The sequence below is a fragment of the Aythya fuligula genome, chromosome 1, assembly GCF_009819795.1.
Source record: "Aythya fuligula isolate bAytFul2 chromosome 1, bAytFul2.pri, whole genome shotgun sequence".
NCBI classification, from domain to species: Eukaryota; Metazoa; Chordata; class Aves; order Anseriformes; family Anatidae; genus Aythya; species Aythya fuligula.
In genome coordinates, this window is record NC_045559.1 from 31,463,912 (window position 1) to 31,490,245 (window position 26,334).

A 26,334-nucleotide genomic window follows, 5' to 3' on the forward strand; every position below is an offset into this window, starting at 1 on the left:
TTTTTTCCTTTTTTTTTGGTCAAAATGCTAGTGATAATGCTTGCCAGCTGCAGTATGGTCCCACAGCAGTGATGGAGGTGGCAGTGTGTTTCTCAGCCACGAAGCAACCAGCATGTCTGTGAATGCCAGTGCCTGCTGCCAATGTTATGTAGTGGGATGTTGGAGGTGGCTTAACTGGCAGAGCAGCGTGGTGTGAAAGCTTGCATCCTGCTTTAATGGCATTTTTCTGACGCGTTGCTTCTTGAACACTGTGTTCGGTTAACAATTTCAGTAACTGTTCCAGGCGGCAGGGCACAGATGTTGCTGGATTGGCCAAAATGCAAACAGAAAAAGAAACCAACAGAAACCCAATCAAAACAAACAAACAAACAAAAAACAGCCCACAAAGCAAACAACATCCCTTAAAAGCCACCAGGTACTGTCTTCATCCCGTTGCCAATGTCCCTTCTGGTCTGGAAGCCGAGTGAGGGTCTCCACCAAGGGCTGGTGTCCGCTTGTGTGCAGGAGGTGCTTTGGAGGTGGGGGCTGGCAGCACGGAGCATCCAGGCATAAAGCACCAGTGGTGAGGCATGGAGAGAAATGGTGCATGCAGCTCTGCTGCTGTAGTGATGGTTTTTGTCTTGCCCCCACTAATTCAGTCCCTTCCAGTGCATTTCAAGTACAGATGTGTTCGGTTACTGTCCTTGTAACTCTTGGCAAGGAAGAAGAGATCTGTGCAGGCAGGGAGGAGTTGGGTAGGGACAGATGGGGCACGGTCCAGTGTTGCGAGGACATTTGTTGTCGACGGAAGGAAGACACAGACGCTCAATATGAGTGATCAGTGAACTTCAATTTATTGGATAGCTCAGTCGTCTTTTATCTAATTCAATATAATTAGCTCATACATATTGCAAAAGCTAAGCTCATGATTGGTTAGTGCATTTCTTTATTTTATCAGCTAGTTTCTCACTCCCATCAACCGAAATAACACAGTTAGTACTTTCCCAGACCATCAACAGATATCATGTTCTTGTACCTGAAACCTCCCAGATCTTACGTACTTTCTCAGACTCATTTACGTACTTTCTCAGACTCATATGAGCTGCGTTCGATACTTTGTTAGCTCGCGACCTCCTAGTTGCTCAACATTCACATGACCTACTTCACTTAACCATTCTTCCACAGTCCAGGGGGCACGAGGAAGAGGGGACGCAGTCTGCCTGAGACATGTTGATGCCTGCCCAGCCCCTGGCATGTGGTTAAGCCTTTAGGTAAAGTCACCGAAGAAGAGAATGAAGAAAAGTTGATGTAGTTACTGTGAAACCGCCAGGAAAAGTGCTTCTGAGGGGTGCGCCTGACCAACAAATGCAACTGTTGTGAGCAACCGTTTCAGAATTAGCAGTTGTTGCGTGTAGACCATCTGAAGGACCCAGGACAACAGACCCTCCAGGCTTTACCCTTACCAAAACCAGTACCAGCCCGGCTCTGCTGGTTCAGTCAGCTTTTTATTTATACTCCTGCCTGCGTCAGACTACTCTTGTGTCTCGGTTATGGAGCACACGTAAGGTCAAGTTATAAATTGGGGCGTTTTAAGAAGATGCTCTGATCAGTTTCTATCAATCAATGCTGTTGGGAAGGGTCGAAGGCTCTGAAGGGCTTCCCACAATTCGGGAAAGAGCTTCTTAATGATTTGCTAAGCAACTGTTAAAGACAAAACCTGTGTTAAACCAAACTTTTCATTAACCTCTGGTCACATGCAGTGGAGTCTTATTTTTCTCTCATTATTAATATTAATGCAAACACAAAATGAACATAAAATTAATATTAATCATATTAATACTGAAAGACAATTAAATGAAAGTAAGTTAAGTGAATATATTAGATATATTCCTGAGTGTTTCTAAGAAAGCAGTTTTGATAATTTTCAATAACTTCTGCTAATAAATGGAAGAGAAACTGATACTGGAGGTAGTGAGTAAAAGATTGTGATAGGGAAATAAAACTCAAACGTTTTCAGGAAGTGTTGTACATATAGTAATTTGTCACAGATATTTTGTTGGTATTGTAAATTCTTATGTTCATGCTCTTTCTTGATCGAGTACAGTGAATACCCTTTACTAATTCAGACAAATTATGGGTGACGGGCAGTTGAAGGATTTATACTTACATGAAATTTACATATGAGCTTGCTTGAATGCTTTTTTTTTTTTTTTTTTGCTAGTTTCAGTTTCTTTTCTATTCCTAGGTGATTGAATGGGTCTTCTGAGGCACAGTTGCTGAAACTAACAGAAAAGTGAGTATGCGAGTAATTGTTTTTCACAAAAATTTATAGCTGGCAGTGCTTACCTCTGATTACAGTTAATAAACCCTTTATCTTGTTGATTCTTGGCATCTAGAAGAATTGTTATTTTTATGTAGCCTCATAAGACCATTTCCAGTTAAGTATTTTTCTTTTATGAAGGTAGATAATGCTTTTTATTTCTCCTTTTGAATATGTCCTATTTCTTTTTCTTATGGATTATTTTAATAGCTAGAACCCCTTGTGAAAGGAAACATTAAGAAATGCAATTCTAGCAATTTCTTAACTAATTTCAGCTATATATATATATGTTATACGTTTTTTTTTTTTAACCTTTACAATTATCTGAAAGGTTTCAGATCCTTGAGTTTGTGCTGTCTAATACAGCAGAGTCTCTTATAGTGATGGTTTATTTCCACATATTTTTAGTTATTAATCTTGACTTTGGAAGTCACCATTTTCTGAAAAAAGGAGTTTGTGTGTTTTGCTGGCTTAAAAAAGGAAAAATCTGCTTGTGAAGAGTACGTATCATTCATGTATTCAAAGCAGACCTTTGTGCTAGCTGAACGATGTGTCGTGTTTTATCCTGTTTCCAGAAGGTCAAGATGATGAAATAATTCAATCCAAATTATTATGTAGGAAAGTAGGAGCTCTGCAGTCTAATAAAGAGGAGTTGAACTCATTTTAAAAATACAAGTCTTTTTTTTTTTTTTTTTTTTTTTTAGCACAGAAATATCAGAATTGCTATAAGGTATGTGTGTATGAATTTACTTCTGAAGCTGGTATTTGCACCGTGTGTAAATCTCAGTAGGGTTGTTTATAGTACCTGCAAGTCCAGGATTGATGCTGAGCATACTTCACTAATTTCCAGTTCTTGCCCATGCTGAGTTATTTTGTGAAGAGTGCATAGCAGAGCTCCATATAAACTAAAACAAAAGTTTGTTACAGATCTTGCTCTTATTTACTACAGTTTCTGACTATTTGAAATTGTATCCCTCAACGCTTAAAGGCGGTTTATGTTGGCTGTTGGTACAGCAGAAGTTTTGAACAATATTGCCACCAGAATCTTGATTTCTAGTTGCCTTAAATTAATTACTTATTAATTATAACTAGATAGATTTACTTTTAAAAGGACCTCATTTTTTATTTTTTTTTTAAAGGCCTGTACAGAGCTTGTGTATAATTTATTACCTTGGGAGAAGCCAGAGAATCTGTCATTTCTATACTTACCACTTTTTCATCTATTCATAACAAGTCTGGTTTTGACTAGTTGAATTTTTATTGTCTTTAGTGGCATATCGAAGAGATGAAATGTGGTCTGAAGGGCGATATGACTATGAAAGAATTCCAAGAGAACGTCTTCCTCCGAGGATTCATCCAGATGTAAGTATATTATGTATACTGTATTTCTTAAGTATTATACTGTACAGTGACCTGTAACTTAAGGGCAGCATTTAGGGAGTTAATTCCTGGTAAACCTTCTCATCTTCCTCCTTGACCTCCAAGTTCAGTTCTTTCCTCATTTGTTTAAGTCAACAGTCTAGCAAATACATCTGTAAAGAGATTGTAGGAGGCCTACCAGTTTAAATCTTGTCATATTTTCAAATCTATTGAAAGTGGTTTAGAGTACTTACGTTTTGATAAAGTGATTTTTTTATCCAGTGTAATTATTTGTGTCATTAAACATAGGATTTTTCATAACTCATGGAAAAGCAAAGGCCATACTGTATTTTGTTTTCCTCCAGAAACTTGTTTGTATATTAATACATCTTTGAAGTGATTAAGGGTGGTTAAATGACTACTTGTAATGTTGTTCTTGTCACCAATGCATCTTTTTACTACTATGCTTAAGGCATAAAAGCAAATGATTATAGCAAATGTTGAAAATACACACTTGCTAAAGAAATTATTTTGTGGAGTCCTATCAAGAAAATGCTTGCCAAAAGGTGTAGATGGAAATCTTACTTTGTAGGCCTGGAGACTTCTCTCTGTTATGTCTGTAAAAACAAATGCAAAGGCTATGCTTATTCTTATGTGTAATAAGTTCAGAATGCTTTTAGAAAATATCTTTGCCAAAGAATCAGGTGAAATTCCTTTTTTTTTTACCCCTATGTCTGAAGTCTCTTCTTTAGACAAAACAGTTTGCAGTTTGGCCATTTTGAGCTATTGTGGTTTAAATAGAACTTTAAGGATACTTTTTAATGTTTCTGTCTACATGCAGTTAATTTAGTATGCTTTCTGGGTTCTCTCTGCTGTATTTTCAGCTTGTTTTCTAGAAAGCAAGCTACCACTGGTAACTAGTTATGCTGTTTTCTCCACTGATCAGTGTATTAGTGCTTGGCTGCTCTGAAATATTTTTAATGCTTTTCACAGGCAACAACAAAGTTTCTGCATTTTCAGCAAACTAGAAATCAGATAAGTTTGTACAGGCTATTTAGTCCACTGCTTCTCCCCTACATTTATCAGTAATAGAATATGAGGAAAGACAGAATATATTTTCACACTTTTTTTCTTTAAAATCAATATTTGGCTTGACTAACACATTGCTAATTCAATTTATCCATTTTGGCAGTGACATTTCTGAATTCCATTAATCTTTCGAGATGTCCAGGGAACAAAGTATGGCATATGCATTATGGAATTTTATTTTATAAGTTGAAATGTATGATGTAGTCTTCTGTATTGGACTTAGATGGCAAGGTTTTGTTAGCACGTGGGCTGCAGGGTTGGCCTGTAAGAGGAGGTACCTGGAGCTGCCCTGTGTCAGGTCAGAGCCAGCTTCCAGGCAGCTCCGAAAGGAACCCGACACTGGCCAGAGCTGAGCCAGTGAGTGACGCTGGGTGGGCCTCTGGAAGAGCGGATTTAGGAAAGGGAAGAAAAAAACAAACTGCTGTACAACAGCAGCTGGGAGAACAAGGAGTGTGAAAACGTTAGAGAAGCAGCCCTGCAGCCCCCCAGGTCAGTGCAGCAGGAGGGCAGGAGGTGCTCCAGGCACACAGCAGTAGTTCCTCTGTGGCCTGTGGAGAGGCCCCTGGTGGAGCAGGCTGTCCCCCTGCAGCCCATGGGTCCCACACGGAGCAGATCTCCACGCTGCAGCCCCCACATGGGTGGAGGAGCCCCTGGTGGAGCAGGTGGCTGTGGCCTGAAGGAGGCTGCGGCACATGGAGAGCCCCTGCAGGAGCAGGGGGCCTGGTGGGAGCTGCCGCCCACCCATGGGGGACCGGTGCTGGAGCAGTTTGCTCCTGGGGGATGGACCCCGTGGTACGGAGCCGTGTGGGAGCAGTTCTTGAAGAGCTGCTGCCTGTGGGCAGCCCCCGCAGGCTCAGTTTGGGAAGGACGGCATCCCGTGGGAGGGACCCCATGGGGAGCAGGGGCAGAGAGGGACCATGAAGGAGCAGCGGAGATGAAGCGCTAGGGACTGACCACAGCCCCCATTCCCCTGCGCCACTTGGCAATGTGGAGGAAGTGGAAGATGGTGGATGTGGAAGGTGTTTTCAGTTTGCTTTCAGTTCTCACTGCTCTAGTCTGTTACGAATAGGCAATGAATTACATTAATCTCCCTTACTGACTTATGCTGGGTCTGTTTTGCCCATGTCAGTAATCGGTGAGCAATCTCCCTGTACTTACCTCAACCTAAGAGCTTTTTTTTTCTCCCACATTATATTTCCTCCTCTTGTTTTGCTGAGGTGGAGAAGCGAGAGGGCGGCGTAGTGGAGCTTAGCTACATATTGACGTGAAACCACCACATCTTTTTGATGCAAGAGTTAACCAGATACCTCAGCGCTGGCTTTATGTTATATGAGTTTGGAAGTGGGGATAGAGAGACTATCAGAATAAGCTAATTTATTGCATCAGTTCTATGCATCTGTACCAAAGCAGCACCCACAGTACTTAGGCAAACCAAGATCCAATATCACTTACTGGAAGAATATGAAGCTCCTCATACAACTCTGCTTGTTCAAGAGGATTAGCAGGCAGTTTCTGTCCATGCAACCCTGTGCCATTGTTTGTGTGTCCACGTGTAGAGGGCTGACCTAGTTTTATGCCAGGCAAGTAAAATGAAATTAATTTATTCCTCAATGTTATGAAAGTCCTCGGCATTTGCTGGTAGCTTAGTATGTTGGAACTGAGACAAAGCATTGATACAGAATGAAGTACAGCTTGTTTGAGAGAGCAAGAGACGTGTCCTAATCTAATCCTGGATGTTAATTATACATCACATTGTGGTAGGAGCACATGCTCTCAGATGCTGGTAAACAGCGAAAAGTTGTGGGTGCTTGGCACAATTAAGCAAAATGGGTGTGACTTGAACTGTCTAACTCCTGAATGTCATTAACTGAGGTGGTAGGGATTACTGGGTGAGATTAAAGCACAGAGGTTTTTTTTTTCTTTTTAGCTTCAGAGCATATCTTCTTTGTAAGATACCAAACAAAAAATGTATGTAGAGGATGCTCAACAAGGTAATGGTAGATCAGGCATTCTGGCAGCATAGGAATGTGTATATAGTCTATACTTTGCATCAGTATGGCTGTAGGCTGATTTTGGATTACCTTCTAGTAACCCTGATGGCTGGTCTCTGAAATCAGAGCAAATTTTTCCATTTTTGCTTCTTTTTTTCTTTTGCACGTTTAGTAGTTTGTGAACTAAATGCGTTTTCTGCAAAAGCTATTGATGCATTAGCTTGTGACTTATGCTGCTAGGAAAAAAAACTAGTTTGAATGTCTCCCCCCTGACTGTACATGCTAATTGACATCTTTTGAATTATACCTTATTTTTAAGGCCAACAGAAAAGATACCTTGCTAAAAGAGGAAGACTTAAAAGACAAAGTCTTGCATTTCCATTTGCTTTTTATTTTCTTGATTCCTGAAAATTGAGTTTGTATCTTTTGTAATTGTACAACTTGTGCTTAATAAGCAAAGAATCCATTTAATGGGTAAATAGTGTATGACATTTTATGTGAAGGAAATGTCATACGCTAGAAGGAAATTAATTTTGCGGTCTAGCAAAAAGCTATCCAAAACTTGCATTAAAAGAAAAACAGTGTTGTAACTCTCTGTCACATAAATCATTAGATCATGTGCTGCGTGGTATTGAGAAGATGCTTATCAAATCAGACTATGAAACAAGGATTGTCTTCACCCCGATTTCCACAGTGTAGAAAACTTTATGGATGTTAAGAAAATGAATAATTTTCAAATAGGCTCTTTGTTTTAGAGGCATTACAAATGTAACTTTCTTTATTGCATTCCTAAATTAATACAAAAGTTTCTGAGAAATATGAGTATCTCATGCTTAAAAAATGTAGCTGATGATGAAGTAGAGATTAACGTTACTGCTTTAAAATTTCAAAAGAAACTTAAACTGTGTTGAGAATTTTCTCTCTGTAATTAAACTTCCAATGCCTAAAGATTGCATCAGAATAGTGTCCAATTAAATACAAGTTATTCCACTGTCAGTCTGTTGTGACTTTTTCTGGTGTTCCCCTGTGCTTATTTCAGCTTTGAGATTATCACAGTCCACTGTCTAGAAATAACATGTTTTTACTCTTGTGTATTCACTATAGACTTCCAGATGTTAAAAACAAAATGATTTTGTTTTGTGGTTTAGGATGATTACCATCGAGTAGTAAACATCGTGCCCAAGAAACCACCACTGCTTGACAGACCTGGAGAAGGGAGTTACAGTCGGTATGACGATTACGGCCACGTTGAGTACAGGGACTACGAAGAGGGTCGCAGTTTTGCCCATGAACGAAGAAGTGGCCCACCACACCGAGGTGTACATAAGGTGATTCTTCTCCTGTGACTGTGATGTTTGTTGTCTTATGAAGGTTTGAATGCTGAACAATTAAAATATTTTTTTCAAACAGAACATTGCTGGTTTTGCTACTTCATGCTTTTATGCAGTTACTGTGCCTCCAAGACTCCTGTGATGATGTTGTAATAAGTGTTCGCTGCTTTTTGTGTTTCCTAGCTACTGTATGGGCTTGAAAGCGATCCATTGTCCAGGTCTATGGGGAGCTCAGAGTCTGAACTGGGAAAACAGGAGTAGCCGGGAGTCCTGTGTAACATGGTGCAAAGTTACCTGGATGACAAGAAGAATGATAGCAAAAACTTTGTGTATAACAAGTGCTCGCACTTGGCCTGTTGAATGTTGTCTATCTAGCATTCTAATTTGCATAGTTGTTAACTTAGTTAAATTCTGCCATGATGCTGATTTGTTTCAATAGCTACTCAAACACAAACTTTGTGGTCACTTTGAAAGGTCATTACTGTGAGTCCACCAATTGCAGATGTTTGAATTTCTGTAATTCCAAGCTAGTGACGAGAATTTATATTTCACTGAGGAAATTTATTTTTTAAAATCAGAGCCCCTCTATATGGTTTGGAAATTTTTGTCCCATACAAAGTACAAGGTGTTTTTTTTTGGTATGTCATTTCAAAGTTTTTATCAATGATAGAGGCAGAAAATAGGAGTGGGGCCAAGTGGATAAACTGAGAGGAAGTCTTTCCGTGAACGATTAATACTCTCTTAGCTCACTAAATGCTTTGGTTCTACAGTAAATAAGTACCATTTGGAAACATTGTATTTGACATCTGTTGCTGAGATACGCTTCAAACAACTGTCTCTGTATGCTTTGCAGGATGAATCAGGATACAGATGGCCAAGGGATGATCATTCTATAAGTCGTCAGCCTGAATACAGGTATTTTATAAAGCTTTACAGCACTGCCACGCATAGCAAGTTTTGGAGGCTGTCTGTTCCAGTCTCCTACTCAGAGCAATTTCTGTTTGAAACAGAATGATCAAGGCTTGTTCAGCTAAATTTTGAATTTTAAAACTATGCTGGGAAGTTCTTGTTTGTTTTTGTAGATATTGAATGTTGCTTAACTGCAAGGGTTCAAGTTCTCCTTCTTCTGAAAGGGTTCAAGGTTAGGTTCTGTCTTAGCATATTTGATTGAAACAGCATGTTAGCGATGTGCACATGCTGTTATTCTATCTGAGCTATTGGGATGTACCTAAATGACCTGCTCTGAATATCAATATGCTGCTCTTGCATCTGTTAGAAACCCACTGATTTATTTGGGTTTCCCATTATTTCCCTTAAAAACAGTTAAAAAGCTACTTTCCCATCTTTGCTGCCCCAGTCTGTTAAATGAAATACAAACTTTTTTATGTTGTAAATGTAATGTACACATGCATAGGGATATATAAATATGACTACATGTGGTAAAGAGGTTAAATAAGTGTTATATTTTTAATAATCTTTGTATTGTGGCGATAGTCTCACGAAAGCCTGTTCTAAGCCGTAGGTATATTCAGATCAGTCTCTCTTAGAATCTAGAAGATATGTGTGTACTTATGCTTAAATGCAGAAACAGAGAAGAGTTCCTGTTGTATAAATTTGTCAATCCGTAATTGACAGTTTATTCTTTAGAATTTTCCTTAATTAACCTTACTGTTTTATTTTGTACAGATAATGACATCAAAACTGTCATAACACTTACTGTGACTATGTAGAACATTTTTCTTTGTTATCAAAACAGTTTGTAGAGTAGAGCAGTGGAATGATAGGGATATGGGAAAGGCTGTCTGTTGAAGTGACATGATGGTGAAAAGTGTTTTCTAGTTGTATTGTTTTGAGATACAAATAAAATAAATGACACAGAAGTCTTTAATATTTATTTAGTAAGGGTAGGCAATACAATGATAATAACTTTAAGATGCCTGGGATTGCAAGTAATTTAGTGCATCTACCTAGTCAGTCACACTTTTTGTATGACTTAGAGAATTCTTTCATCTGTCTAATGTTTGCTTCAGTGACTGCAGTACTTTGAGGCCAAATGGAAAGATAACTGAGCCATTTTAAAACTTGCTGAAGTGGATAGTGGATAATATGCAGAGCACCATATCCTTGTTCTGACCTTCCTGTTTCCTCAGCTGGACTGATGAGCAGGTATTAAAACAATAAATTAATTTCTGTGACCAACTTTTAGTCTGTACTTCAGGTTCCCATCTACGAAACGTGAGGAATAGGATTAAACAGTAGGGCGGTTAACATGTACGTGTCCGCAATGCAGTTTGATATGGAATTTTTTTTGATCTGATAAATAAGGACAGTGTTACACTCACGTTTTATGGACAAGGATGAAATTCACCATAAATATAAAGACAAGAATTAATTGTTAGTGTATATTTCCATTGTACAGTGGAAATTGTACAAAATATATTTCCATTGTACAATGGAAATATTAGCAGTGTAATCTAAGAATCATTAGTAGTTCAAATGTAATTATTACAGGAAGAATAAGTCTATACAGAAGCTAAATAGTAACGGTTTTAGGTGTTGTTATTACATGCATACTTCTTAGTTCCTTAACCTTTCTTCACCTGCTCCTTTGTGTATGAATGATGGTGTTCAAACAGTGAATTGTCAGCATCTTCACTCCTTTGCAGGGAGGAGTTGATGGTGGTGGCTTACGCTTCACTGTAAGGTGCACCAGGTATCACTCTGTCAATAGGGTTTTATATCTTTGTGTTTTTTTTTCTTTTTTCATTAGTCCACAGCACCACATTATAGCCAAATTTGTCATATATGTTGCCACATATATATTAATGTCCTGGCTTTGGCTGGGATAGAGTTAATTTTCTTCACAGTAGCTAGTATGGTGCTGTGTTTTGGATTTAGGATGGAAATAATGGTGATAACACATGGCTGTTTAAATTGCTGCAGAGCAGGACATGCATGGATCAAGGACTTCTGTGCTTCTCATGCTGCCCTACCAGCAAGGAGGCTGGGGGTGCACAAGGAGCTAGGAGGGGATGCAGCCAGGACAGCTGACCCAAATGGACCAAAGGGATGTCCCGTACCATATGGGATAACTAAAGCTGGGGTAAAGGATGAGGTGGGGGCGTGCTCAGAGTGATGGGACTTGTGTTCCCAAGAACCCATTAGGCGTGGTGAGCCCTGCTTTCCTGCAGATGGCCGAACACCTGCCTTTTTGTTACCCTTAAAACCAGTGTTGTTCATCTGACCATTTGTGAATACTTTGCAGCCCAGGAATCTCCAGTGCCAGGCCTGTGCTCCCATCTCTTTATCATCCCATAACTGTCTTTCTGAATGCCGTGTCCTGTGTTTCCCCTTCTTAAGGTGTCTGCTGTTGTAGCAGGCCTGCATTTCTGCATACTACATCATTGTGTTAGTTGGAAATGTCTCCTCCTATGTAGAGTAACTCTTCCTTATTGCTGTCTGCTTAAAGCTATGTTTGTACCATTAAAGAAAAAAAAAATAAGGTAAACATGTTAGGTACAGACACCTGGTCAGTTAGAAAAATTGCTGTTAAAGCTTTGTATTCTGTAACACCTTGGTATGCTATAAGGGTCTGTGTGCAAGGACTTCTCTCAAAACTGTGTTCTTAGGACTAGAAGCAACCGTAAACGGTTTTGAAAGGTAGTGTTCTACAGAAACCTGTGAAAAAAATCTTAAACCTTTACCTCTTACTTTACAACACAAGAAACAAGAAAAAGACCAAAAAAGAAGAAAAAAAAAAAAGGTGGGGGGGACACAAAACTGAGTTAATGCCAGGCAGCTTATTCTTACATAGAACAAGAGTGGCACCCAGTGGTCAAAAAGATTGTCTTAAATGCTTCGTGATTCCTGCCATTTAAAATGCAAGGATAAAATGTCAGCTCATTTTGCAGGCTTCAGAAATGTGGTAGTGGTAGTCCCAGCTTGTTCTTTATTAGGGGTTTCAGAGCGTCTGACTGTCACGCTGCTGTGCTATGGAAGAGCTCCGTGGTCGTATTTGCAGTTGAATGAAGCCTTATTGATTTATTACATAAATATGCTTTATGGCAGCAGTCTGCTTGTACAGAAGAGCACAGGAATAGTAAATACCCTTAAATGTCAAATTCTGTGATCAGACTGCTCAACGCTTCCAGCGTTACGTGCTTGGTAATAGTTATGTGTTTTTCTCATATTGCACGTACTGAGCTGTAGTGGGTCCCAACAGAGGAAGTCAAAGTACAGATCGTGGTATATTTTGTCTCGTGGTGAAAAAGCTAATTTGTGTTTTAAAGACACTCGCACTATAAAACTCAAGATTCAGAAATTATTGTATGGGGATATGCTTTGGATGTGATAAAGATATTGTCTGTAAGTTTTTGTGGAGTATGTATAAATGGTGGTGTTTTTTTCATTTTTTTTCTCTTTGAGGTAGTAAAAGGAGATGTAAGATTACTTTAACCAGAAATACTTAAAAATAAAATTAAAAAAAAAAAAAAAGGCATGGAATGTGGGTAGGCCGTAGTACAAAGTGAGGTTTGTAAAACTGAAGACACTCAGGAGACTTGTAAAGTTAATGGGTTTTTGTAGTCAGTACTGTTACTAGGAATTCTAAAAAAGAATAGCTCTTTTATTGACAGAAATAATCAATTGGAGTTTTCTTGAGTATTTTTAAAAACTCATTCAGCAGCTAGAAGTGTGCTGTAAGAAACTGTCAGTATTACGTTTAGCATTTCCTCTTTAAGCATTCATCGTTCACACTTTCCTGCTTTGATTTCTTTAGCAGTTTAACTGTCAAAAAGTAGTTTCTGGTCTCTTGCTTTTTCTGTTTTTGTTCTCCCTCTCCTCTTCCTTTGAAGAAAAGCATTACTTGATATCCTCCCAAAGTAGAAGAGGCTGCTTGTTTGGAAAATCAAAAACCTTTATATGGTGGAGAGTTGGGGGGGGGGGGAGAAGGTGGAGTTTCCTATGTTAAAGAAACCATATGCTGTTGTTTTTTTTTAATTTTTATTCTTTCTTTGAGCTTCTTGCCTTTTCCTTAAATAAATAAAGAAAGAAGATGTGCTTGCTTGCTTTACAGTCATGCAGCTATGGCTTGGACTGTGATGTGTCAGCTCACCAGGAGCAATTCTCCATAAGTGACAAGAGGATTGCTAAGGGTCTTCAGCTTGGCTTAGCTGTATTTTTCTTCTTACCTTCTTCCTTCTTATCCAGTTATGCTCTGGTTTCTAAGCAGCTGCTCTTTGCCCCTTGTCTGCCACTGAGCAGAGCATTCCTGGTGCTTTTGCCCTTTTCTGGACTGTTCAGTCCTGTAGAGCCATTAGCCCCGTTTTCTACCATGCTCCATGAATCGTGCTCATGCTGATGTGACTTCTTCATGGTAATACCTTTTTTATATGTAAAAATAATGTGAAGGATCTGCTGGGCAGAGGCTTCAGAATGAGTTTCTAGCTCTCTTTCTCCTGGGCTCACCAGCAAGGGATTCTTACTGGATTTCTGAACTGCAGGAACTGATAAAAAATTTGGTAACCTGACAGTCACAATTTGGTTGGAAGTTGTGTGCCTCTTGGTACAAGCCTAGCTGGCACGTTTGAAGAATTGTACATCAAAGCAGAGTGTCGTAGTGTGCCGAGCAGAGAATTTTCTATTTGTGATGGCAGTTTTAATGTCTAGATCGCTGATGCTATGAGAATTGTGAAACTAGGAGAGGAGTAGAGATGAAATAACACGTGACTTGTTCATACAGTTATCTTTTCCTGATGTTGATCACTCTTCTGGGGCTGGGTTATTACTTGTCTTTCGTGATATATCAAACTCATTTATTCAGAGCACTCAAAGGAGTTATTTCCATGCATGTCAGATCTTTGCAGAAGTATGCGGTGAAGAACTCCAGGGTTCCACTTCTTCTCAGCAGCCCTTATAACAATGGATTTCACATGCGTGTACATTATTATAAAATGAGATGAACTGTTCTGTCTGAAACGCTTTAGATTGCTAGCTGCTGTTTACTTTAATCACACCAAATTTTAATCCTTTAGAGCGTTCAGAATATTACTTAATTCTTTTTTTTTCAGCCACAGTGAGTTCATAGACTTCAAATATGCCAAAGTTGGCAACTTAAGATGGGTAAGACTCATCTTCAAAGAGAAATTGCAAAATAACGCACTTGTAAATCCAAGCAATACAAACATTAAATTTAAGACTTAAAATTATCTGAGTTCCAGATTTTCTGAAAATAAGGATTGCTGTGTTTGTAGACAGAGCATTCTGCATCAGTAGTAACGGTGTTCCGTATCGTACAGAAGTGGCTCACACAGAAAATGGAGCATCTCCTCTCTGGTTGTTGTTATGAATATGTTTTCCTGTGTTAATGAAGGCAGCTTGCAACTTGAACTCCATCTTTTCTTTCATGTTTTCCATCTACTGTGTGAAATCAAGAAGTAATCCTAGTCCAGTACTTAATGCTAATGCATTTGTGTACATAAAACAGATCTGCTGGATTGTACAAGGAATACTTAGTAATTAGTAGAAGTACTAAACAGCAACAAAAAAGTAATTTTGATGCTAGAAATGAAATAAAACTGTGTGGCAAAGGGTTGAAAACTCATTTTAGACAATTAGTGATCTCCGAACAACTGGGATTCATCAGTCAGTTCTGTATTGTGCTTTAGAAATCTTTTAAATCAGTGTCACTTTACCTTTCCTCTTTTTTTTTTTTTCTTAACGTTAAGCTTCCATTTATCTCTGCAGAGTAGCACAGCATTACATAGCCCAGCTTTTGTAGACACAAACCTTCCCAGTGAGATTGTGTTTACTGAAGTTCATGGAGGAAATTGGTGGCGAAGTGGGAGTGCAGTACAGCAGTCACGTTCTGCTCCCTGCCGGAGCTGCTGTTCCGTTTGGTGACCCTCTCCCTGCAGGTGCAGTATACGATGATGGGATGTTCCAGAGGAGTGACCTAAAGCTTCTGCATTAAGAAAAAAACATGTTCTTGGGCAACAGTGGTCATTTTAAACCAAAACCCATGACGAGAGAATCTCCAGATAGCAGCTAAGGGTCACTGCCATTCTCTTAATAAAGCAGGATTTAATACTGAGGATTCTGTGAGAGGTTTTTTTCCAGATGTAGGCCTTGGCACTTACCTTTACATTATCAGCTTTCTATTACAGGAGGTAGCTTGCTGCTTTTTCCCCTGAAAGTATTCTTTAGTGAATGAAGTGGAACAGTGAAACTATTTAAATACTTTGTACTCATTTAGAGCAGCATATTGTATTGTGGGAGGTCCTCAGGCTTTGGATTTAGACTTTCTTGTAAAGTAAACCGATCTTTGTCCTGCACATAGGAGAGAACTTAACCAAAGGGATTTATGAGATGGTGCTAAAAATGTACATAAGTCCGTTGTTCTGCTGCAATATTTGACAAGTCTTAAGGGACGCCATACAAGGACCTCATTCTTTATTAAAAAACATGTGTGGAGGGAAATAAATATGGCAGCCACCCAAAGAAAATGGTCTTGCTTTTGACGGAGATTGATAAGTCGAGTTCTGATCATATTCATTAGCACATGCCTTTAAAAAAAAAAAAAAAAAAAAAAAAAAAAAAAAAAGGTAAAAATTTCTGCCAGAACATTCAAGCTCTCAGGCATTCACACAGCCTACCAGAGTAACTTGCACTTATTCATATCCCAAGTTCCAGTTTCCTCACAATAGGTCATTGTGGGAGGTTGGTTATACCTGTCTGCAACTCCAGGCAGGGACTTGTTTGTCAAAATCCACCTCAGAAGACCCATTGTGTTAGGCTGCTAGCTGAAGAATTTTACCTTAGCGTAGGATTTTTTGAGAGGGAGGAATTGATGTTTTTGGAACAAGATAATAGGTAATAGATAAGTTAAAAGGAGGTTCCAGTTTACAGCTCATATTTAATGACATTGCATTACACTACATACCTTACACAGCAGTCTTAACAGCTCAGTAGTTAAGATGTTTGGGATGTTTTCTGCTCTCAACACTGAGATGTTTTCTGCTTCACCATCTTTTTAGCTCTTTTGTGATGGGGACACCTTAGCATTTGTGGGCACTTAGCCAGAGCAGGGCAGTTTTAAAACACTGCATTTAATTAAGAAGTGTTTAGAACTGTGCACTACTGTGGGCCAGCACAGCTGAAAGGAGGAAGGTTTCAATTCAAACAAACCTGTCTGTTGGACAAGGTTTCAGTAGTAGAATTATTCTGCCCTCACCCTACAATGTAAAACTATGGGAAGAGGTAAAAAATCCTTGTATTTTAACTGGATGTTTTTGTGTGTTTCAGCTAATTGTGAGGTTATTCTGTAAGGTGAATGTTGCCTTTGCTATCAGCTATTAGAAATTGTTGATTGGTTGCTTTCAATTTTTAAATATTTTTATTTGAATAATTGTTGATTGCAATTTTTGTTAAAGACCTGTTTTCTTCTATTTCATTAAAGAATTTCTCAATCCAGTTGTGGGAGACGTTCTCTTTTAAAAATTACCCGTTGATAATCTTGTTCCTCTTCAGGGGACCTGAAGAACTCTAATTTAATTGCCTGTGCAATTTCCAGCTCAGGTTGAGGTGGTGGTGGGGTGTCAAACTTCCGTGTTATATGCGCTGTAATGATCATTTAGTTTCTTTTTCTTTCAATCATTTCTCCTGATGAGCTTCTGAGGTCAACTCCTGCTATTGAACCACGACCCTGTAAGCTCCTGTAGAAGTTTGAGCTGTGATTTTCCTCCTGGCTGGTGGGAGACTCCTTTGACTGGTATTGGTAGTAGAGAGGTCTGGCAGCTGTACTTAGGTTTGAAGTGAAGTCATGGGAGCTTCATTTTTTCTGATCAAAACACTTCAAGGTTTGTCGTGTATGGGAATTGTTAAATTAGCAGAGTTTCCCACCAGATGATTTTTTTTTTTTTTTTTTTTTTTGCCAGACTTCTAAGTATACAACCTCTTGTGGTAGGTCTTACCCTTTATATGAAATTTAGGACAACTCTAAATCTTTGATTTAATTCCACCTGAGAGCCATAAGACAAAACCGTGTGAGCTTTTTTTTTTTTTTTTTTCAAAAAGCATTTTTACAAATAGGTGATTTCAGATGGATTCTGCACCTATGGTATTTCTTATACTTTAATGACAGTCCCTTGAAGTGTTTCAGTTACTTTTAAATACAGTCTCTAGGTTGTGACTCTAAGGCCTGACAAAATACTCTATGGACTAAAGACAGGTAGTCATAATCTTGTTAAAGAAAGTTTTGACGTGCTTAAAAACCCACTCTGAATTATTGCTGAATAAAGAACACCTAGGTAGTAAATTGTCCTGTAATTATTTAATTGACAGCCATTCAACACTCCAAAATTGGTAACAAAGAAGTTGCAGGTTCTCATTCTGGTGGTTCTCAGCTGCTATTGTGTTTACACAGCTTGCTTTTGATCTAAGGAAATGCTGTATTTTAAGGAACTAGGGCTTCTTGTGTGGACAGCTATTGCCCACTGTGGCTTTTGTAAGGTCCTACATCAGGATATGAAGTTGGTATTTACATTTTCAACAGTGTCTGTAGCTGTTTACCATAGCTATTAGTAACTATGCTATGACAAGGAAAAAATCAATAACGTGTTCAAATTCAGTTGCATTTTGAAATAGCAGTGATTTGCTACCTCAAACCAAGTCACCTTGCTGAATAAAGGATTTAAAAAAAATTTTTTTTTTTTTAGTCAGTGATGTTTACATACTGCTAATGAACTGTCAGGAGACCCTCTGCTTATGATGTACCTGTATGCTGCAAGATCCTGGGTAGCACCTCACTCAGAAGACTTTTTAAAACCAAGCCTGTCTGCTCTGGTTTTAAAGCTATCATTATAATCAGGTGGGAGATGGTGTGAAGCTAGCAAGTTAAAGCCCTGTTGGGAAATAATGAGGCAAACTCCCATGGATAGGACTTGATTATTCTGGAAGGGCTTCCTGACAAATGTGTTGAAAACCAGCCAGGAACTGAGAAACAGTGGGGAGGGAAGGAGGTGGGAGTCTCCCTTCGAGTCCAGGCAGCTACTGCGAAGTTGGGCATCTAGCTCAGTCATTTTGAAGTCATTTCGACAACCAGCCAACAAATTGGCTTTATGAATGCAGTCATGTCTTTCTCAGGATGGGGGAAGTATTGTCACGGAGGAGTTGTACCTAATTTCTCTTAAGATAAATGCTTCATCTGATAGGTTCCATGGACTTATTTGTTATATTTGGTACAGACTAAATGTTCAGGGGAATTTAATTCCCAGTGAGAGAGGGTGGGAATGGCAGAAGGAGCTTTGCCTAGATGCTGTTTCTTTAGATGAACACAAGCTGCCTTTTTTCCCCCCCTTAGAGTAAGCAATGAGATGTGTTGTAAATTTTAGTAGAGGAGGGTAAGCAAAAACAAATTTGGTGCTGCTGACAGTAGGGGCATCCTTTTGTTAAGGATTTTGCTGCAGAGAGAAAGTTCTTGGTAGAACATTTCCACCTGCTGCTCCCAATCTGTTACAATCTACGAATGAGGAAAAGCTCGTTAATAAAGCAACTCCATGATCTCATGCCACTGGTATTATTTCTAAAATGTGTTGATATTTTTGTATGCTAACAAGTTAATGTTAGTCTTGATGTCTATTCCTGATACATATTTGCATAACCATATAAGGTTCTTTCCCTTGTATGCAAAACTTTGTAATATTGGTTTTGAGTTGGTAATGAATGCTTTTGTCTAAGTGCAAGTGAATATTAATCTGTGACACTCAACAGTGCTGCTTCAGCCAGCTGGCTGAGTGTCTTTCTCTTCTGAAATTTGACAGAAGCGGTTGCACTGTGTTAACTGAAGTCCTTCTTTAACTATTGTAGTATGCCTGGCTATTTCCCTGAAATTGTTTGAGAGCAGGTTTATGCAGTTTGGAAGTAGAATGGGAAAGAAGGATATTTGAGTGCATTAACTCATCCTTCAGATCAATTCAGATCAAATTTGATGAGGTAGAAACTCAGTATGGGTTCTACAATTTTTGTTGTAGTACATGCATTTTTGGAAGAGTTTTGTACAAGGATTATCTAAGACAGGCAGAGGAGTATGTTAACAGAGGCGATTGAAGTTGAGATGATAATGAATTATTTTCTTCAAAAACTTTCTTCAGCTGCTGTTACTTTTATCCCTTAGTAACATGTCTCTGTTAAACAGTTTTCTGTTTAAAAAATTCTTTGAATCTATGTTAATTATTCAGTCAGAATACTGTGTTTTCAGTGTTGTTTAAATATGTGTACATCTTATTTTTAGGAAAATAAATTTATATATAAACACCTAGTCTTAGTGCTTCTAACTTTAGCTACTCTGAAGTTCTGCCAAGGAACCTCTGATTTATCATAAATAGATGTCATGAATGCAGTACAGAGACTGAGCCTTCCTACAGGAAAAATCTGTTTCCACAGTAGTTTAATCCTATATAGGTTTGTGCTGTTCCAGCTCTTCCCTCTTTCTGCTTCTGTTTCACGTGTTTCACCCTTCAGTGAGCTGGCACTGCATCCTGACCCACCAAAACCAATTTGCTGCCAGTTCGACTGCCTGAGAAAAAACATCAGTGCCAGGCTAGGCAGCCATTGAGAATGTGGATTCATATCCAAGGAAGATCAGGTTTGTAGCAGCATCAATTTGAATCAGTGTGACTTGTATGCACTCTGAAGTTAACTGTTACTAAATCACCGAAGTGACTGAAGCTGTACAGTAGTTCCAAAAGGATTTTTAATATGGAGATTAGCCAAGTAGCATGGCTTGTCTCTGTTGAATATATTTAAGTAAGTGCTGTTTGTAGTCTGTAGGAAATAATTTTAAAAAATAACAGAGAGAGAAAGAGAGATGGACATGTGTATTATAGTGATTGTAAACTGCAACCAAGGTGAAAGAAAAAATCAAATTGGGGGCAAAAAAAGCTAGACAGCTGAATAAATCTACAAGAGGAAATGTCTGCCTTAAGTTGGGACTTTCTAATTTTGAACAAACTTGCTACATACTTGACAGGAAGCAATGAGATCAGAAAATAATAATGAACAATATACTTTTTCTTCATAGCCATATAATAATGGCTTTTATCTTTGGAAACCTGAAAGTAAAGAGAGTTTGCAAACTTTTATTTAAATTTGCTATGCAGAAGTCCATACTGCTATTGCAAAACTGTAGGGGCATAAGCACATCAAACCAAATTAACCTATCTGCTTCAAATCTTACTTTAATTTAAGACTAAAAACAGAAATTTGGGGACTATTCTTCTGATGTAGGGAAAAATTGTGTTTTTTTCTGATTTATAGATCTCATTAAAGAATTTGGAAAGAGGAAAAACCACTAAATATAACAAGGGCATTGTGTATCAGTGTTGCTGACATAAGGAATTGTTGCTTACAAACCTGTTCCCCAACTTGTTCTTTCCTTCTGCAGCTTTTTATCGACAGTGCTAGAAAATTGAGCACAAGGGTTGGTCAAATCAGTGTATACTGGTGCAGTACGCTATTTGGTGCTTTCTCTTACGTATCAGTGAACTAATGGCATTCTGCAGCACACTGATGAGAAGTCCTAAGAGCTCCTTTAGCAGGTATTTCATGGTTTCTGGGTTCTTTTGTTTAAGAATTTTAAAGATAGCATTTGGGAAGAAGAATAACAACATGCTGAACACAACTGACTTGTGCCCATAAAAATAGAGTGCAAAAATATTTCCTTTATTTGTGGTGCTTAGCATGTATATTGTTAGACAAACGTTTGCCTGCATTGCACTGCTTGTAACATGGCAAACACCGACTGTGAAGTGTGTTAGCAATTCTCTTATGTGCTGTTCTTTTTAGAAGAATATAACACTCCGATGTTTGTTCTCTTAAGAAAAAAAAGAGGATAAAAAAACCACTCCCCAAACCAGCCAACCAAAAAACCCCACCACCCACCCACACTGTGTTTTGCTTGGGAACTTGGCAATATAAAGTTGCGTGACTGTAAACAGCATTTACTTTTCTCCAAAGTCTCATGTAATTTCTCACCCTGATTTAGAAGATCTTTAAACAAACAATAAACTTACTTTAAAACTTCCACAGAGCTGCTTACTTGTGTTTTGTAGGACGTTACTATCCTCAGATACTTGTTCTCGATACCTTTGTGCTTGATTTCTGTACTACTTGGGAATTTTTTCCGTCTCCCACCCCATCCAGCCCTGCGTTCTCTGGTACCACAGAGGAACTCTTTAAAATTCTTTCTCATGTTCCGGTCTTGGTGCCTGTGGTAAAATGACAGTGAGATGTCTGAGTGCTGATTCAGAAAGGTCTGTCCCATTAGAACTTCCTCTGGAAGTGATAATGCTAACCAGTTTCACTGGTCTGTTAGGGTATCTGGGTAGAGTATGTGAGATAACTTATCTTGCTTCCCGTCTCTCTTCCAATTTAAGGCTTCTATATTGAGATACAAGATTTGAGTGGTGTCAATTTTGAATTAAGTCTGATTAGGAATTGATTCAGTTGCTATTATACTGAGAAGTTTATTCATTCAGATTGTTATCTGAACTGCATGACTGTTCGGGGATGATATGCTGCTCATAAAGTCGAGAGTATGAAATCTGGCCCTACAGTAGTGTGTGTTAATAAATATTTTATCAGCTATATTTTGTGCTGAAGAAATTGCTGTAGCTGTTATTAGAAATTGAAGGTTTGTGCATCACTTTAAGCAAATATGCGCTCGGGAACTTTAGCTCTACGATTTATTTTCTATTGTAGAGAAATTATAGGACTTATTAAACTGTCATTTTTGAAAAGAAGAGAAGCCAAAATTGCATGCATTTGAATGAAGTTATTTTGTCTGATTTGATCTTAATTTGTCTAATTTACATTATAGTTTTGTCTTCATTCTTCATACAGTTGTATAAATCTGTTTGCTGTTAATTCTGTGGAAATTAAATCTACGTTTATACGGACTCTAACTCTTCCTTATTCCTTTGTCATAATCGGTGTGCTTGGCAATAGTTTGTCAGATAATAGAAAAAGTCTAAGTCTGAATATACTTCTATTGTTCGAGTTTATCTTCCAGCAAGTTTAATAAATTATATCCTTGATGACAGTAGAAAAGAGGATGCGCTTCTCTGAGGATAAAGAGAGAAGTAATCTGATTTCCAGCTTCAGCTGAACTGCATAGCCTGGCTATTTGATTAATGGACATAGACACTTCTCCCTAATGGTACTGTAATATTTGAGTTGTCTTATTTTTTTATTTTTTTCTCTTTTTCCCCTCATCTGCCATACCTGCGGGTGTGGAGGAGGAAGATGAGTTCAATAGATTTCATATCGAATAAGTTGGATGAGTGCCATTAGTGTGGAGTTTTGGTGTTTGCATACAATGACTTCTATGGTACTGTATTTATTTTTAATTTTTTTGGTATACATGCTGTATGTCTAGCTATCCTCTTCACAAGATTTATCACTGTCCTCCAATACCTATTGCCTTCTACCTTCATGTGAGGTTAATGAGATTATACTGACTAGACCAAATTACGTTAATTTCATTTAAAGCAAATGCTATTTTCAAGGACTGTAGTTATTTGCTCAGCTATAATGTTCAAAACCAGTTGTCGTAAGAAATCTGTCATCGTTTCAGATGTTCAAATGAAGGTTGATGGAGCCAGATGTGATTATTTGTATCTACAATGCTGTAATTTATTGTTTTAAGTTATGGTAAATCAGCATAAAGATCTTTGGACAAAAACAAAGGATTATAGCAAGTCTATGAAGCAGAGCTAAAGTAAATTACTGCTTTGTTCCATAAATGTATACTGCAAACTTTGGAAAGAAAGGGAATGGGTTCTGGGAGAGAGGATGGTAGCCAGAATCTTCAACCATCTAGATTTACTTTGAAAATGCTGGAAGTGTTCTTGACCCTTCATTTTTGCTTTTTGGGTGCTTAACATGCAGGAAATTTTGAGAAAGTGAGAGGGTGTAGTATACTTTGATAAATGCTTTCCACGTCAGCTGAATCATGTTGGTAGTTCTGTTAAGCCCTGCATTATCCTGGCAAAGAAGGCAAGAAGGTTCTTTGTTGGTATTTTTTCTTTTCCCTCTCTCTCTTTCCCCCACGGCGTATTTTGAGACAGAAAAGGCGTATAGTTAAGCAGAGTTCAAGTTTTGTCTGTTGTAGTTTATAGAATCCCGGAATAGGTTGGGTTGGAAGGGTTTTCAAAGCCCACCCAGCTCCAACCCCCTGCCATGGGCAGGGACACCTCCCACCAGCCCAGGTTGCCCAAGGCCCCATCCAGCCTGGCCTTGAGCACCTCCAGGGATGGGGCAGCCTGTGCCAGGGCCTCACTGCCCACACAGTAAAAAATGTTTTCTAAATATCTAATCTAAACCTACCCTCTTTTAGTTTAAAGCCATTACTCCTTGTTCTATCACCACACTCCCTGACAAAGAGTCCCTCCCCAGCTTTCCTGTAGGCCCTCTTTAGGTACTGGAAGGCCTCTGTAAGGCCTTCTCTTCTCCAGGCTGAACAACCCTAACTCCCTCAGCCTGTCTTTATGGAGAAGTGCTCCATCTTTTTGCACGTGAGTCCAGTGTCTTAAGAGGTGTGTATCCTTTCCTCAGTTTATAAAATTGTGAGTTGTTTTAAAGCAAGGTTAATAATCGAGCTTAAGCCTATAAATGGAATATTTAACCCTTTTGTCAATAACAATAATCTTCCTCAGATGGGATGGCACATTAAAACTTATCAGTTGACGTTTTGTCTAGGTGGTAGACCACATTCACCTGTGAGTTACTGAAAGCACCCATATGGTTTCTGCTGCACTGTGATATGCTGTTGAGTTGCAAGTCTTTTCAGTGCAGTGTCAAAAGTGTGAGATGTGTCCTCTGTGGCTGGATCACACTGTAGATTGATTAATGCGTGAGTTAAAAAGATAATGTCTTTACTGGGATCTAGAAGTCCAAGTTCTGTAATTTGAAAGAGAACAGTAAGCACGAGTTCTTGTACACAGTTGCCAGGCAGTATGAATTCAATGAGAGAAAAAATCAGATTATCTTACAGATCCATATATGTTGTCATCCTTTTTCTTATTGATTATTAATCTCTCCTCATATATTTTCTTTTGTGATGGTGCAGCTTTTTCCCTTATTTGCACGTGTGATGTGCTTTCACATACTCAATTATGCCTCCGCTCCAGGCACTTCATATCTAGTAGGTGATTTAATTTTGCCTTTTCTGTTCTCTCACATTACAATACTGGCACAGCAGTTCATGTTATTCTTCGCTTCTAGCTTAATCTGTACCACACTGAGGGCTTCCTATAGCCCTCAGTTTCCCCAGTGCTGAATGGTTTGCTGGGCTTAAAATGGTTGGGGGTGATGAGCCCAGAAGAGCTCGGTGCAGTAGGGGTAGCTTACGATCCTCTCCTATCCTTTGGCAACTGAAAAGCTCCCCTGTACTGTGTTCCCTTGGTCTCCTGCTAGAGAGAAAACTGTACCTTTGCCTGTTCTATATTTCGTTGTGTTTTGTTTTGTTTTTTTTTCCCCTCCAGGGAACTGGATCTGATGGTTAACTGAAATAACTCTCAGACCTATGCTCTTCCCTCAGCTGCCCTTGGTGGATGGTGTATATATATATGTGTATGTATATGGATGTTTACTTACAAAAGTGCAGGAGCTCATCCAAGATTACCAGCTTTAGGGAGAATTTCGTGGTCAAGTTTCGTGGAGGTTAACAAAGCTGATAGTTCCCCCAGCTGTACTGCAGTAGGAACTAACTTGTGCTTTCCAGGACTAGGTGAGAGATGTAAACACCAAGTACAGAGATAAGAGGGATCCTATTTAAAGGGGATTAATTTGTATTTCTTGTTAAAGGGAGTCATTCTATTTTAAAGTTAGAGCTGAGCAAAAATTTTGAATCTCTAATAAATATTGTCCCTGCTCAATAAGCCTTTTGAGTATGTGTTGGAATCTGAAGCATGTGCTTAACTGCTTTGCTGAATTGGGGCCTTCATTACCAAATTGCAGGTGTATGTTAGTTTAAGTATTTAAGGAAAAAAAAAAAGTCAAACAATGCTTATTTTGTTCTGTTCAGCGTGGTTTGTTGCATTAATGGAAAACATCAGAAATGCTGTGCTGTTGCTGTGCTGTCCAAAACAGCCTTAATATAGTTAATATAGTAAATAGCTTGAGTGTTCGTGTACGAGATTGGGTCCAGTGAAGAATTAGCATAGGGTGATGAAACGAAAACATAGATAAATAAAATTTCTGCTTTTTTGTGCATAATATTGCTGCAGAATGAGGTTTTAAAATGTTTTCCTCTTTAAAAGTGCTCCAATGATATTTTGTAAATTCTTATGTGCATATTACTGTTATATGTGTTAGATAGCTAGGGCTCTGTAAAAATTTCCATAATAAACTTCTCTATATACTAGGGCTTAATAACTTGCTCATAAAAACGTGCTTTGGGCATAAAAGCAGTGTAGCAGTCTGCCAGAAAGCTGGAGCTTTAAGAATAAATAAATAAGGTCAAAGACTCTCTGTATGTTACAGAGAGTAATGCAACAAATAACATGTAAAATCTCAGAATTTGCCTAGTAGATCTTTTCACGTTTTGTGCAATTACACGTTTAGAAAAACATTTGTAGTTGCTTTCTGTTGCCTGCTGGCCACTGTAATGTTTTGTAATGTTGTGTCCCTAACTCTGAGTTACTTCTGGTTAAGACTAATGCCTCTTTGTCCTGGGCTGTGTCTCTAAAAGCAGAGCTGATTTGTTGAAGTCTGTGTTTAGCATCGTTCTCACTGATGTTACAGTCAATGAAGCACAGGTTTTTTTTCAAATCCAAGAGAGAGCATTAGGAGGGAACTGCATAGAAAGTGTGCTGTACCTAGCCTGTTCCTGATAAGTATTTTTTTATTATTCATTAAAGAGCATCTTGATCAAATATTTATGGAGACTTGCTGAGACAAACTAGTTAAGTGCTGAGCTAGGCTTTTTACCATTACTGAAGTCTGAGCTGTCTTTTCGTTTTCCTTCTTCCTCCAGTTTGTTTATTTCTACTTAAACCCTTCATACATTTAATGCAGGTGTTGCTTTCCTATTTTCACCTACACCTCACAGGACTGAGAACTCATCTGAGAACTTCAAATTTCTTCTTCCTACATTTAAGACAAAAGGCTTTGAGTGTTTATTCATTAAGCGTGTTATTTCAGCCCCTGATCATTTCAGTTATTTCCTTCTGGAAAGTCTCTGGTTATTCCACATGTTTCCTGAAGAGTA

General features: G+C 38.5%; 1 protein-coding gene across 4 annotated transcripts in view; it reads left to right on the top strand.

The window, feature by feature from the left end:
• Window positions 1–26,334, top strand: part of PPHLN1 (periphilin 1) — a 70,732-nt gene that overhangs the window by 3,291 nt on the left and 41,107 nt on the right. For all 4 annotated transcript variants that reach the window (XM_032207603.1, XM_032207604.1, XM_032207602.1 and 1 more), the window contains exons 2-5: window positions 2,225–2,272; window positions 3,570–3,661; window positions 7,887–8,066; window positions 8,923–8,984. In XM_032207603.1, the coding sequence (XP_032063494.1) occupies window position 2,272; window positions 3,570–3,661; window positions 7,887–8,066; window positions 8,923–8,984 (335 nt within the window). In that variant the 5' untranslated portion in view covers window positions 2,225–2,271. The remainder of the gene's footprint in view (window positions 1–2,224; window positions 2,273–3,569; window positions 3,662–7,886; window positions 8,067–8,922; window positions 8,985–26,334) is intronic.